The 14,907-nt window shown below is 37.4% G+C and overlaps 1 protein-coding gene and 1 non-coding gene across 2 annotated transcripts; one reads left to right on the forward strand and one right to left on the reverse strand.

The window, feature by feature from the left end:
* Positions 1–832: 832 nt before the first annotated feature.
* On the forward strand, positions 833–904 carry Trnag-ucc (transfer RNA glycine (anticodon UCC)). The gene has a single exon. It is a non-coding gene; the product is annotated as a tRNA-Gly (tRNA).
* A 2,603-nt stretch (positions 905–3,507) lies between these two features.
* LOC145767184 (E3 ubiquitin-protein ligase listerin-like) lies at positions 3,508–10,884 on the reverse strand. Its single transcript, XM_082578958.1, has one exon. The coding sequence runs from the start codon at positions 10,882–10,884 to the stop codon at positions 5,644–5,646; it is 5,241 nt and encodes a 1,746-aa protein (XP_082435084.1). The 3' UTR covers positions 3,508–5,643.
* Positions 10,885–14,907: the final 4,023 nt, after the last annotated feature.

Here is a 14,907-nt window from a genome sequence, read left to right on the forward strand (position 1 = left end):
TGGTATTAGTAATTGCAACATGCATGTAAAAATTAATGCTGAGGTATACTATATATGCGATGACACCGAGAAAAAAAATACTCTTCTTAGGATGAATTTTTAGAACTCAAAACGGATTCTTGCAAGAGACTTATTCAGAGAAGAATCAATCACTGGATTTCGCCAATAAATGTGCAATTCCTATCAAAGTGGCAGAGAAAAATTTATTCGAAGTATCCTTCCGTTTGCTTCCACTTATCTATGCGAATCAGGTTTTTCAACTCTTGCAAATGAAAACAAAACAGAGAAACAGATTAGACGTGGAGAATGATACAGTAGGCTATTCGTTGTGCTCTTTCCAATACTCTTCCACCACATTCATGAGTTGTCAAAACAAAAAAATCACAAGCTTCACACTGGCTGTTAAATGCATTAACCATTAACTCTTATATTTTAAATGTATTCTTTGAATAAAATACTTTTCAGGAATGTTCTTCATTACTTAAGTTATTTAAGTATGAAAAGAAATATTGCAGGCTAAAAAGCTTATTACCAGTGAAAGTTTAGTTTATCTTCCAGGACTTAGAATAAAATATCAATGTAAACGAGTTTTTAACAAACTAAATTTATAGGAGGGGGGATTTAGATTTGAATATTGACTAAAAGGGTCAACCGGATAAAAAAGGTTGGGAACCAGCACTGAGTTAGCGCCAACGACGTTAATGCTTCTCATTGATTACGTCATTCTAACGATGACATCGTTGACTATGAACAATCAGAAACAACCCACCTATCAGCAAAGTCGAAGCCGTAAATTTTCTTTGTTAACTCGTACAACGTGATGTAGTTTCAAGCGTCGATGGTGTAACGGTTAGCATTGGTGCCTTCCAAGCACTAGTTCCGGGTTCGACTCCCGGTCGACGCAGATGGTTAAATTTTGATTTATTATTATCAAGGTTTAGGCTATAGCAGTGGCGTAGCCAAAGAGTGGTTTTGGGGGTCACAACCCCCCTCCTCTTTGGCACGCGTGTGACGTCACGATATTGAGAATGATGCTTTCAGTGTAAAAAAAATTGCCTAATTTTAAACAAAACTGCATTAAAAGAGCGAGTCTTGCCAATACCAAACATTCAAACATCTCAGCCAGGAATTAGCAACAAGGAAACGAAGAGACTTAGCTTTAATTTCAAAAAATGCCAAAGAAAACATGATCTTATCCTTTTGCTATGCCACCTGACAGCACCATTTTACAGGAATATTCATAATTCACATTTTTGTTGAAAATGCTCTCAGAATGCTCCAAATTCAAAGTAATTTTTCAAATTTTTCTGGGGGAGGACCCCAGACCCCCCGCCGCTGGGTCATCAACCCCCCTTCGCCTTTCAAAAATTTCTGGCTACGATACTGGGCTATAGTGTACATTGCTAATTAAAACTAACAATTCTTCTAGATTCGCAAGGCACGTCACAAATGTACACATGGAATGCTCCCACAAAGATTTCATAAAGTAGGCTACGGTAGGCCTATGCCTTTTTTCTCTATTTTTTGTTATAAAATTTTCTAGATCGTTTTGCTTATTTTTCTCTTCGCATTTCACTGACCTAACCAGCGGGTAGCCACTTTAACAAGTCGAAATTCTGCCACTGCGAATGACTACAATGCAACCGCCAACCAATCAGAACATGTTATAAGAGGCTACCATCCAATTGTGATGCTTCTCGCACTCATCCAGAGAGTTAATGCTTGTTTTGAACTTAATTTGGTAATTACAGAAGAAAAAGAGCAATAGCAGTAGTGGGAATCGAACCCGCGACAATGAAATGACTACTTTCTAGCCCTAACCCCTAAGCCAACCAGCTGACAAAAAATCCATCACTTAATTTGCTTTGTATCATCTTCTTTTCGCCATTTTTTACGTCACTTAAACCGTGGGATTTTCGTCTCATCAAAAATTGCGAAAATAATGCCATGGTTTGAAATTTCTCCAAATGATTGTTCAACATTATACAAGAGAAGCCTATATATTGGTTTATATTTATTTTAGCAGGTTAATTATAATATTTATTTATTAGATTTTTGCTTTGGTGAACTGTGGTCAGTCTTCTAACATCTTTTTCTAGACCTGTTGCTGTTTGAACTTCTTCATTTCTTGAAAGAGTGTGGCATAATAACATCTATTATATGGTGTTTTCACGTTTAGAGTTGACATCGAAACAACGCTGCGGTCTTCTCGCAGCGTTTTTACGGTAGCCGAGGCCGTCGCTATAATAGCAACGTCCACGCTTACCACTCGATAGCCACTTTGACGTAACAACTTTTTAAGAGCTTGTAAACCATGAACCAATCAGAACCTGTTTAATTGGCTACTGTCCAATTGTGACTCTTCTAGCACTTTAGCCAGAAAGTTGATCAGCACTTTGAAACTTGCTGGGTAGGCTAATTACAAAAAAAAGAGTTATGGCAGGGGTAGGAATCGAACTCACGTCATCTAAATTTAATCCCTAGTTAATGTCTGTACAAGTTGTGCTGCATGTCGATTGTAGGAGCGGAATCACCGTTTTCGGGCGGAGTCCGAATGAAACAGAAGTCTGAAATTTTGGTAGCCACTTTGACGTAACAACTGTTGTAAGAGCTTGTAAAGCATGAACCAATCAGAATATGGTGTGGCTACCTTGGAATTGTGACCTTTCTGGCACTCAGCCAGAGAGTTGATCAGTGCTTTGAACGTTGTTTGCTAATTACAGAAAAAAGAGTAATCACAGGGGGTAAGAATCGAATCCACGTCATCCAAATGTATTCCCTAGCTCTCTAGAACAAGCTGGCTACGGCGGAACGTTCACTTAATTTACGACATAGTCCTGGCTAGTTACATTTCGTTCAAAAGCCCATAGTTTGCATAGAAAAGTAATTAGCGACTTGAAGCGGTAAATTTTGAGACAGATTGCAACTCAACAAATAAGGCCAAGCGCTGAAATTGCACGTAAGAATTTTTTTGACTGTCTCTCAAATGTTTAAAGCTTTTTATCATAAATTTTACTTGCACAAATTAGGCAGAATTGATCTTTATCTCCTACTAGCGGTTTGCGCTACCGGTCTAACCACCACTAGATACATGACAAACATTTTTGTGCAAGCTCGCAACGTTAAAAAAATCATAAGCGAAGAGTTGAAGGCAAGGGCGGAAGTTTATATTTCCACTCCAGGAGCGTTCCCTCAACGGAAGCCCTACAATAATAACCCACGCAAACTTTATAATCACCAAACCATTTTGATTAAAGGCCTAAGTTTACCAGCAGGAAATTAATCCCATGTTGAGGGTGTGGCCAGTGGCCTGTCTGTTTGTCTGAGAGCGAATTCTGCCTGTCCACACCTCGTGTTCTATTGGGTTGGCAGAGCCCATGTAGCCCTGATTATGGTCTCTGCCAATCCAATAGAACGCGAGGTCACTGACCTTGTAGCCCTGAATAAGGTCACGTTTTAGGAGTTTCTTCCCTTTCTAATGGCTTTAACAAAAGCAGTGACTGCTACGACCAATCTTTAATTAAAAAAAAAACGTTCAAAACATCAGAATGCTTAAAATAGATAGAAATATAATCACATGCAGGGAAGGTTTTACATATTGGGTGGACGATGTCAACATTAGGTGAAACCAGTGGTTCTTAAACTTCACGTTTAGACGCCATGGCGCGTAGTTCAGAATTTATAAGGACGTCGTGCGATAATTTCATGGAGAAAACTGAGTATTACATGAAGCTTGACAATTTTGTCGATTTAATTCAGTGCAATTTTGAAACTGACATGAAGGAAAAGATAAAACTGTTTTGATCAATGGCACTATTTGCAAAAATTACCGATTTAAATACAATCGTCACACTTTGATAACGCGCGGCAAAAACGCTGGTAACATACAGGGTGGTTATGTATGGGCAAATTTAAATATAATTTTCTGAGTGTGTCGCATCGAAAAAAGTTTGAGAACCACTAGCCTACCTACACAAAGGACAGTAGCCTTATGGTAAGCAAAAAAAACACAGTAACCTAGTGAATAAAATAAACCCCACGAATACCTTACGATGTGATAATTATTTGTGGGTTGGGCTTTGTTGCCTTGCAAGGCACCATATTACTGTGCTCAAACAAATGTTAATACACATCTTAAAACCTTAAAGGCTTACAACCACTTTGCGTCCATGGGCAGGTTCCATATTTGGTAAGCTGTGTGAATTATTGTGTCAACCCAGACAGCAAAATTTATTATTTTTACATTGATTCAGATCGTCTGCAGACGTTAAATCAATGTAAAAATGGCGGATTTTGCTGTCTGTCATTTTCATTCCAAAAACGTTCATGATAAAAAAGAAAACATATTACATGAATCTTAGATGCAGTAGTTCCGTTCAGCATTTTCACACTTGAAGATCGTTGTCTTTAGTCAGTGTATAAATATATTTCGATATTGGTAAATTGTGTTGAAACCACCGGGTGGTGCACTCCATGGACAGTCTAAAGTCAAATGATCAACAGTTCGCCTGCTTTTTTCGAAATTTGGACAATATCTTAGGTGCGTCACGCCAAAGCTTTAGACATAAAACAGCGCAACAGTTCGTAATACTTTCAGGTCGAAGAAACACGATAGGCTGACGAAGAAAAACTCTTCATTGTGTGGCGGTGAGTAGCGACAAAGCGGATCGTGTTTACTAATGACGTAAAATGGCATTGTTTGCCAATACGGGTGACTTTGATGAGTTGAAGGTGTGCTTGGTACAGCAATGCACCACAAAGTACCAGGAGAGCAATGCACAAATTGATACAGTTCAACGGTTAACAAGCAACTAAATCCGTTGAAGATTTAGTAAGACGGTGCGTATAACAACAAATGGCTGGAGCCCTTGATCAAACCGAATAAAAAAGTTGAAAATACCAGTTCACTAAATAACTGAAACTACACTGCGTGCGCATAAATTGAAACTCTTCTGGGAACGTCATAAAATATTCAGCATTGGCAATGCCAATCAAAACAATAATTTGTTGTAGCACAATGCTGTGAATCCCATGACAATGTCGTCTGCATTCTCCACTGCGTGTACCACTTCTTTTGAAGCTATATCAACTCAAAGTATTCAGCAGTTACTTTAGAAAACTTTGCGGACACCAAAAATTTGCGGAGATGAAGTTTTAAGCTTTTCATTCAGTAAATTTAAAATCGTATGGTAGCTTAAATTTCTTAATATATTTTATATGTGCAATGTAGTGTGCTAAAAGCATGGCGTCTAATGACAGTTATAAACTACCCAGTAACTTGCGCACCCATGTTGCTGAATGAAGTTCTGTTAATGAACACAATGTTCTATCCTTGATAGTAGTGAACGACGCAAGCACAATACAAAAGAATAAAAAAGCGACTGAAATTTATAAAGCCGCCGGGAAATGTAAAATAAACTTAAGGCAAACAAAACAGCAAGCGACACCATGGGCCTCATTTTCTTTTCATCCTCTCCCACATGGTCCTTGTTATCAAACTCATACAACGAGTCAACGGCAATGTGATGATTGTGACAATTCCCATAAAAATGAGCCATGCCACCTAACTAACGAAATAATTTACTTACAATCCAATAAATTAACGACTAAGTGCCACAACCAAGCCAAAATGCCAAAAGTTTTCTATTTGAACATCATGGGGGAGCGACAAAGTGGGCAAGTCGACTGACTGCTGGTGTCAAACCATTTGTACAAACATTCAGCATGGTATTTCTTCTTGCAAGTCCTGCATTGCAGCTTGGGAAGAGATTGAGCGTTCGCACCATACACAATTGAAAAACAAATCATGCATTCTTCCAAGCCGTCTAACCGTTTATCAACTTTCTGCTTCCACAGCAGAAGAGCATCTAAAATATTTCCATTTTGATGTTGCAGAAGCATTGTCATTTGTAAGATCCAGTATCGCCATAACGTCTGGGAAACTCCAGCCTTACGAATGGTATTAACACGAGGTGGCGTAAGAGGGTAATTAGCTGGAAGTACGATCAGAATTTCAAAATCAGCTTCAGACACGGCGTAAGTAGCGACGACCTCACGCGTCTGACGTCGCGCCCTTACATCAAGCCCGGAGGGAGTTTTAAATCGACCGACAGCGTCTAGTTCGTCTTTGCAAATTGCAGGACTCACATACTTGCAAGCATAGCCGTCCGTGGTCAATCGCTCCAACTTATTGAGGGAATTGAACCAAGTCCTTGCCATCGCTGGAAGTGTCAACAAAATGTCTTTGTACAATAAACACGCTAATTGCTGCACAACCGAAGATCTAGAAGCAGATGATGGTAACTTAACTTCAGATGCAAACATGTTAGACTTACTGACTACATTCAGATCGGCATCGGTGGCAAATGGCGTCTTTGGCAACAGCAGTGTAAGAGCAGTTAACAGTTTGGAAACAGAAGTGACTTGACTTTCATTTAAAGCAATTGTGTACTGAGATCTTGCTTCTGTGGGGATGTGATGAATTAAACCAACCAACAGTTTCCAGACTAACAAAAAGCACCGAATAGATGCAGGATTCGGATTTACATCAAAACTTTCATCACCGAGATCTTCTTCATCTTCCTCCTCTTCGCTGCTATCAACCATCAACGGTTCTTCATTCTCATCTTCGTCTAAGTTGACTCGTTTAGCTTTTATGCCACGTTGACTGCGTTGTTTCGCTATATTAGAAAAAGTCTCATTTACACTTGGTGCTACTTCTCTTAAAATATGCAAAAGCTGCTCTGGTGGAAGAATAGAATCTGACGAAGTAGTTGCTGTGCCAAGTACGTGCTGTGCAAGTTTGGAAAGAAGAGTATATGCAACAACTTGGCGTACACTGCAGTCACCTTTATGGCTCGGCAACAATAAAATACCTAGGTGGTGCAAAAGAGTCTGAACTGAGTTAAGAAGGTTGGAGCTTGGGAGAAGATGAGTCTCAAGCCGTGAGGAGCAGGAAAGTAAATTTTTTGATGAAATGGATTGAAGGCAGTCACCAATCAATTGCTGAATTTCAACAATTCGAGGATATTTACTTTCTGCTAAGTTGACAAAAACAGAAACTAGTCCAGCTTGGGCAGCAGGTTTGAAAAATTCACTCCATTCGGTTGTCAAAGACACTGGCAATGTTGGGTCATTCAGTGCTTCTGAAGAAGTGATAAACTTCTCTAAAGCTTTCATCAAACAACAGGTTGCATTGAGCATTGAAACCTGTAAAGTTCCACAGACTTGGTGAGGTTTTGTGAATGTCACGCTACAACTTTCTACCCAAGACACAAAAGAACATTCCATGAAGTCCCAGACCTCACTTGGCAAAGTGCAAGCATAAACACTAACCATGCACTCCAAGAACTCAATGATTGCAATGTTTAAGTTTAATTGGTAAGTGGGTGCTGCACTCAAGTCGCAGTCAAACAGAAAAGACCGAGGATGCAAAACCTTCCACTCAAGAATTTTTTCCACAATTGTTTGGTGAAAACAGTGATTGTTCTCATCATTGTTCAAAATTTTAAGTTCATTGATACGTCTGAATGAAAAAACAATAAGTTTTAATGACTGAGTAAAAGCAGTACTATTGTCAATGCCATCATCATCCAAACTAGTGTCGAATACTTTTTGCATTACCCAAACAAGAACCAATTCAACTGTCGCCTCTCCAATGCATTTTCTTATGAACACATCTAATGTATCTACAAGGGGCTCACATAGTTCCGACTCCTCCAAAGAAATGTAGTTTAGAATAGAAGTTTCATCCCACAAATCAGAAGGCGTAAGTTGACAGAGCTGTTCGAAACATAAAAGCCATCCAAAGCCGAATTTGGCGGATTTTTTCACAACAGAAGATAACAAACAAGCCATAAATTCTTGAGAATATGTATGGTAATCAGGAATGTCAAAAATTTTAGATCCAGCTGCTGCTTTAGCCAAAAGTATTTCCACAAACAAGCTCTGGAGTTGTGGGTTGTGAGTCACGTTATGGTAGACCTCAGAAAAAAAAGTGCTCAGTTCCACTGCAACCTCTGCATAACCTCGCATAATGTCAAAATAACGAGTGCTCACCAAAGCATCAAAATCTGTGCTTTGTGAGCGAATCCAATCATTTGATTCAAGTGACGGCCTCAGAGCCAACATTTGTGACTCCGATGGAGAAACACAGTCAAGCCATTCTGCAATGTAGCTTTGGTGCATGTGATGCATCACTAGTTCCTCAGCGAAGATTGTGATGATTTGCACAAACACTGCAATACATTCGAGTTCACTATCTGCAGCAAACAATTGGTCAGTCATGAAAATTCCCCCTTTTTTGCAAACTGTTTCACCAAATTTTCTTACTGAAAGTGCTTCACAAGTATAACATGTTTTCAAAAGGTTTCCAATATTGTCTTTAATGGAAAGTAGAAGACTTTCAGAAGAATTTGTGCATGCGAGTTTTAGCAATGACAATAATCCTGAAGTTAAAATTGCACCTAAACCGTCAACAGTATCGCATTGATCAACGTAAGTGTTAAAGCATGAAAAAGTTATTTTGTTCACTTTGACAACCACCTCCTCAGCTGGGTTATGTTCCAACAAGTAATGAAGCTTTTCTATGATGGCAAGAGCTGGTTTTGCTTGGAGAAGAGGCTTACTGCAGTTCCCAGTTAACAACATTAATAATAGCTCCCAGATTTCAGGAGATTTGATTTCATGTGAAGGCAAGTCTTTGATCAAACTGAGGACAAAGGTCACAAACCATTCGTTGTTGGTTTGTATGAAAAGTTGCTGATCCTTCACGAAACTCTGAGAAAGAAGAACACACATAGCTTTCCCTCCATACTGATCAGGATCAGTATAAATTCCTTTCAGAAAATCAGTAGCTTCATCACCGCAATGCTGAACACATGAATTCAGCAGCCATGCAACACTCTGTAGTCCTCTCTCTGTGGTTTCTTGTCCACATGCCTCTGCAACAGTTGGCATTAACTGCTTGAGAAAAAAAAATGCAGGGCTATCTTGCTTTAGAGCAGCACCATCAACATCAGTTTCAACATCACATAAAACCCGAAACAAGGAATAGTTTGCAAATTTAGTGAAAATATCAGAAATGATGAAAACTTTTTGCAAGGAATCTAATTTCTTCTCATGCAAAACGTGGTTAATAATTAGAGAAATACTGGACTGCAAATGTTGATGCAACAGAATATTTTTTACAGGAGAATTTTCCACACTTGCATTACGCTTGTCACCATTTACCTGAGCATCAGCAAACTTCACATGCTTTTTTTCAGCTTGAGTACTTTTACAAACTGTGGTCGACATAGCCACAGTGTTTACAACCGCTAAACAATTGAGAAAAATGTTAAAAGTTGTTGAATCTTCATCTTCAACACAGTCGATAATTTCCTTTCCTATAACAACAAGCTCTTTCCATATGATTGAACACACTTGTATGTAAGCGTTTTGATGGGTGATGGATTCAAGATTAGATTGCTGTGAAAGGCTATCCATTAAGTGAGCGAATAACTGATGAAAAGACAAGCCAGAAAAATTGTTAACACCTTGTTCCGTTAATGACTTCTTAAGAAAGGGCAAAAGTTCGCCTTGTAAAACAAAGCCTATCACTTTCCAATCTACCTCTTCAACAGTTTCAATAGATTTTTGTAAGACCAATTGAATGCATTGAAAAATGATGGTTATGATGGCTTTTGTTTCCATTGAGCTGTGACGGGCAGTTTCACCATCAACTCCCTGGTGCAAGCATTTGAATAATTCTTCATAAATAGGAAGAATTGAAATGGAAGAAGGAAATTGATTGATTAATGGAAGTACATACGAACAAATAATCTTCGCATTACCATGAAAGCCGTTTTTAAGAATGCTCCATAACTGGGGTAAAAAACCTTTTCTTATGTCAACATATTCAGCCCAACAATGAAATGATGCAGTCAGTTTTTCAGCAGCTTCCCAAACTCTTCTTCCAACGATTGGACTTGGTTCATCAAGTTTATATAAAACACATTTGCACATTGTTGGAAGCTGGGAATTAACAAGATGAGGGATATGACAACAAAACGATGAAACAAGATCGTAAAAGGAAGCTTTCACAACAGAAGACCTATGCTTGGCAAACTTCCACAATTTTTGATTGAGATAAAATCTTTCCAAACTTGCAGTCGGTATTTGCTTGATGTCTTCAACTTCTAGCATTTGAAGAAAAGAAGCTAAAGCAGTCAAGCTTGTGGACATCGTTCTTTCAGTATCAGTTTTCACATCTTCTTCTTTTGAAGAACCTTGTGGAACATGTGAGGATGTAAAAATATTTCCATAAATGGTTTGTAATATTTCCTCACGGCAAAACAACAGTGCTTTCCTTTGTTTTTCAATCGATGAAAAAGCTAGTTGGAAAGCTTTTTTTGCACCCGACGAAGCCGGGGCATAAGAATCACACTGCATAACCCACCAGCTCCCCATAAACTGTTTCAAATGTGGAGCAATTTTCTTTCCCAGTAAGTTAACCAAAGCATGTAAGGCGGCTTGCGCGTTTTCTCTCACTCGTCGATCACTATCTTCAGAAAGCCGATTATAAATTCGAGGCCAATATGGCAAAATATTTGCCGCCTCAACAGTACCTCTGCTTTCACAAAGGACACTAAACTCTGAAAGAGCCTTAAGTTTGGTAGTGACGTCTTTTTTAGTTAACTTGGATAAAACAACTCTAAACTCTGGATCAATTAAAGCATCATCATCATCCAACGACTTTAGCAAAGGTACATAACCGAGGTCACCAGACATTGCATTAAATCCAATAAATCCTTGCTGATTCTCAAGCAAGCTTGCTGCTCTTCCACTACTCGAAGGACGGATATTTCCTTTTGTTCTTTGGCTTTGACCTTTTTGTCGTCCCATAATTGAATAAATTATTGTTATCAAAGTAAAAAGAAAATTGTACAATAACTGAAATAGTGGATATATAATAAATTAGATGTTGTACTTGTAGGCACTTTTCAATTTTGAGTTTTAAGTAATTTATCACTTTTGGAAAAAGTTACTCATCAGAAATTGACCTCAATTTAAACTAAGGCAGTTAATAAAATGAATGGTCTCATACAATAGAAAATTATACATATATATATATAAATGAATATTTTTGCAGTTTGGTAGTTTTTGCATTTAACAGTACACTAGGCTAAACATTTCTTCACAACAACTAACAGATTCTATGATTCCGACAGGCAACCAGGGAATGGGATGGAATGCATAACTAATTAATAGCGCAGTGTACAGCAATGTGATGCAATTAGCTAAAAGATTAATAAAAAAGCACATGTAATACAGTTAACAAGTTATGATTAACTATAGGCTATATATACATTATTTATAAAGCAAATATTATACTGTTTGATTAATACTCTTACAGTTTCACTGGGCCTACCAGTAAGGCCGGAATGGCCCGTTTCGGCGAGTCCGATTCGGCGAGTCCGATTCGACTAGTCCGATTCGGCGAGTTCCCTATTCGGCGAGAGCCTTTTTCGGCGAGTGCCCTATTCGGCGAGTTTTTGAAATTTTTAAAAGGAAATTATCGGGTACCGTAGCCTAATTACAATTGCCGTTTTTACATCGTTTTAACGTCGCTAAACGTTGAAATCGTGCAGAAAGGAATAAAAATAAAATGTTTGAACTATTAAATTAAAATTCGTCATGTCAGTTCAGTTATTTTTATTTTTGACCATCCTATCAAAAACAATACACGTCAACATAGCAAAGGTAGAAGCGACAAAAGCGAACGTTAAAACGTGCTTGAATTCGTCATGTCAGTTCAGTTGTTTTTATTTCTGATCATGATATCAAAAACAATTCACGTCAACATAGCAAAGGTGTAGAAAAAGGTAGAAGCGACAAAACGCGAACGTTAAAACGTGCTTGTGACCGAAGTAAGTTATTGAGTTGAAAAAAATTTGGCACGGTCGCAACACCTTCAGAAAAATTTAAGATATGAAAAAAAAATAAAACCAAGAAAATGTTACAAAAAAAAATCATGTTTATGTCTATAAGTTAGTACTTTTGAATAGTTAAAATGATTAGTTTGGATCAACAAATGTGTGACCTACAGCTTAGATTGAAAGGAAATTATCGGGTACCGTAGCCTAGTTATCCCGACCAGCAAAAATTTATTCCAAGAACCCAGTTAGCCTAACAGTTCATTTTTACATTGTAGTAACAGAATGAAAAGGCTAACCAAATGTGTGGCCTATCGTTTTAACGTCGCTAAACGTTGAAATCGTATAGAAAAGAGAACTTTGCTGACTAGGATACGTTGAAACTGAGAAACATTCAAAGAAGCCCTACGATACGTTGCATTTTTAAGATAATGTATTCAGACGTTGAATCAATGTACAAATCAAATGTTATGCTAAATGGGTTTTTGGAACAAATCTTAGGGCTTCTGTGAATGTTTCTCAGCTTCAACGTGTAACATCCATTTATTGAGTTTTAAAAAACTAAGAAACGAAGTGTACCTACAAAACACAAACCATAAATATAAAGCGAACAAAGTAGATCTGTTTCACACAATGAGAAAACTGAGAACTGAGCGCTAACCTGAGAACTGAACGCGTACTGAGAAAACAATCAACGTGAAGCGCTCTAGGCAAGGAAACCAGAACGTAGGAACATAATGTAGACTAAACGTAATTTTACAACACAACGTATCCTAGTCAGCAAAGTTCTCTTTTCTACACGATTTCAACATTTAGCGACGTTAAAACGATGTAAAAACGGCAATTTTTGCTGGTCGGGATAACTAGGCTACGGTACCCGATAATTTCCTTTCAATCCAAGCTGTAGGCCACACATTTGGTTAGCCTTTTCATTCTGTTACTACAATGTAAAAATGAACTGTTAGGCTAACTGGGTTCTTGGAACAAATCGAAAGGCTTCTGTGAAAGTTTCAAAGTATCCTAGTCAGCAAAAGCTCCCTTTTCTATACGATTTCAACGTTTAGCGACGTTAACACGATAGGCCACACATTTGTTTAGCCTTATCATTCTGTTACTACAATGTAAAAATGAACTGTGTTTTTGGAACAAATTTTTGCTGGTCGGGATAACTAGGCTACGGTACCCGATAATTTCCTTTCAATCCAAGCTGCAGGCCACACATTTGTTGATCCAAACTAATCATTTTAACTATTCAAAAGTACTAACTTATAGACATAAACATGATTTTTTTTTTTTTTTTTGTAACATTTTCGTGCCAAATTTCTTTCAACTCAATAACTTACTTCGGTCACAAGCACGTTTTAACGTTCGCGTTTTGTCGCTTCTACCTTTGCTATGTTGACATGTATTGTTTTTCATATGATGGTCAGAAATAAAAACAACTGAATTGACATGACGAATTTTAATTTAATAGTTCAAACATTTTATTTTTATTCCTTTCTGCACGATTTCAACGTTTAGCGACGTTAAAACGATGTAAAAACGGCAATTATAATTAGGCTACGGTACCCAATAATTTCTTTTCAAAAATTTCAAAAACTCGCCGAATAGGGCACTCGCCGAAAAAGGCTCTCGCCGAATAGGGAACTCGCCGAATCGGACTAGTCGAATCGGACTCGCCGAATCGGACTCGCCGAATAGTAGCAGACCCCAGTAAGGCATAGCCTAGTTGTAATCTTGTTTTCTCCATTAGTTTGTTTCAGATGAGTAAGCTGAAACCTGTGCGCTTTTGTTTCTTTTCCACCTATATTTACATGATAATATATACAAACAAGTAAAGATAAGTTATCAAAACAATAGACCCAAAAGCTGAAATTTGAAGACAATGGAATATAAAGTTTTCAGTTTAGAAATTGTAGAACTGTACATATAATATATCTAAATCACATTTATCGATGCAACATGTTTTAACAAGCATGGTATTGGTAGGCCTATTAAATTCTTTTTAAATCTGGCCTGCCAATATGTTGTACTATAAACAACTTTAAGTTTTAATTAAAAATAAACAATAATGACTTTGATGGGATTAAAACTTAGCTTCATAGACTATGTTGTATATTTGCAAGAGCTAAAGTCCTTGATACTGTATACCTCATCAAGTTAATGTTAAAACAGCAAAACTTTATTAACAAAATAATCAATCAAATTCAAAGGACATTCTGGGTTTAATTGCTGGCAAAACTGCTTACAGTCTACTAATCATTCAAATTAAATATTATATCAATATGTAGGCTTGGCTACAACTTAAGTTGTTCTGATGGGGCTTTTAATGGTGTATGGTGTTTCGCAGTCAGTGTGCAAGTAGGATAGTTTGAATCTTTATTTTCAAACTGACAAAGCTTCTGAGGTTGTTTTGCATACTTGTAGACTGTAGTTCAGTTCAGTTTATTTTTTTGTTTTGTTGGCGAAAAAGAAAGACACAAAAAGCAAAAACACAATAAACACAAATAATTCGCACAACAAGGATGGCAGCGAAAGACCACAAGGTCACCAAAGTCAGCTGCCACCCAAACATTTAAACAAAAGACCCAAAATTAAGAACAGTAACACATACGGTATATAATATATAGCACAATACCAGCACTTTAATTTGTAAAAATTAACAATGGAATAAACAATACATTAACAATGGAATAACACAGTGCAACATAAAAAAAAAAACATTGTGTAGAGAAATAAGCGGATGATACGTTTCAGGAGTGATCATTGTACAAATTCTTTAATAAACATTTATATTATAGCTTTGGTAGAGAGGTACTTTTTAAAAACCATAGACAGACAATCGATAACAACTTAATAACATTGAATTGCATAATTCAAAATTAATACAGAAATGAAACATTTATATTTAAATTTAAAAACATTGTAAGACTTTTCTTTTATTTCTTTTGGTACCGTACTTGATTCCATAGTTTCACTCCATTAAAACATG

Source organism: Aplidium turbinatum, chromosome 3, assembly GCF_918807975.1.
Source record: "Aplidium turbinatum chromosome 3, kaAplTurb1.1, whole genome shotgun sequence".
Classification (NCBI taxonomy): domain Eukaryota; kingdom Metazoa; phylum Chordata; class Ascidiacea; order Aplousobranchia; family Polyclinidae; genus Aplidium; species Aplidium turbinatum.

Coding starts and splice junctions, on each gene's coding strand:
- LOC145767184 (XM_082578958.1), bottom strand. CDS start 10,884: ATGGGACGACAAAAAGGTCAAAGCCAAAGAACAAAAGGAAATATCCGT.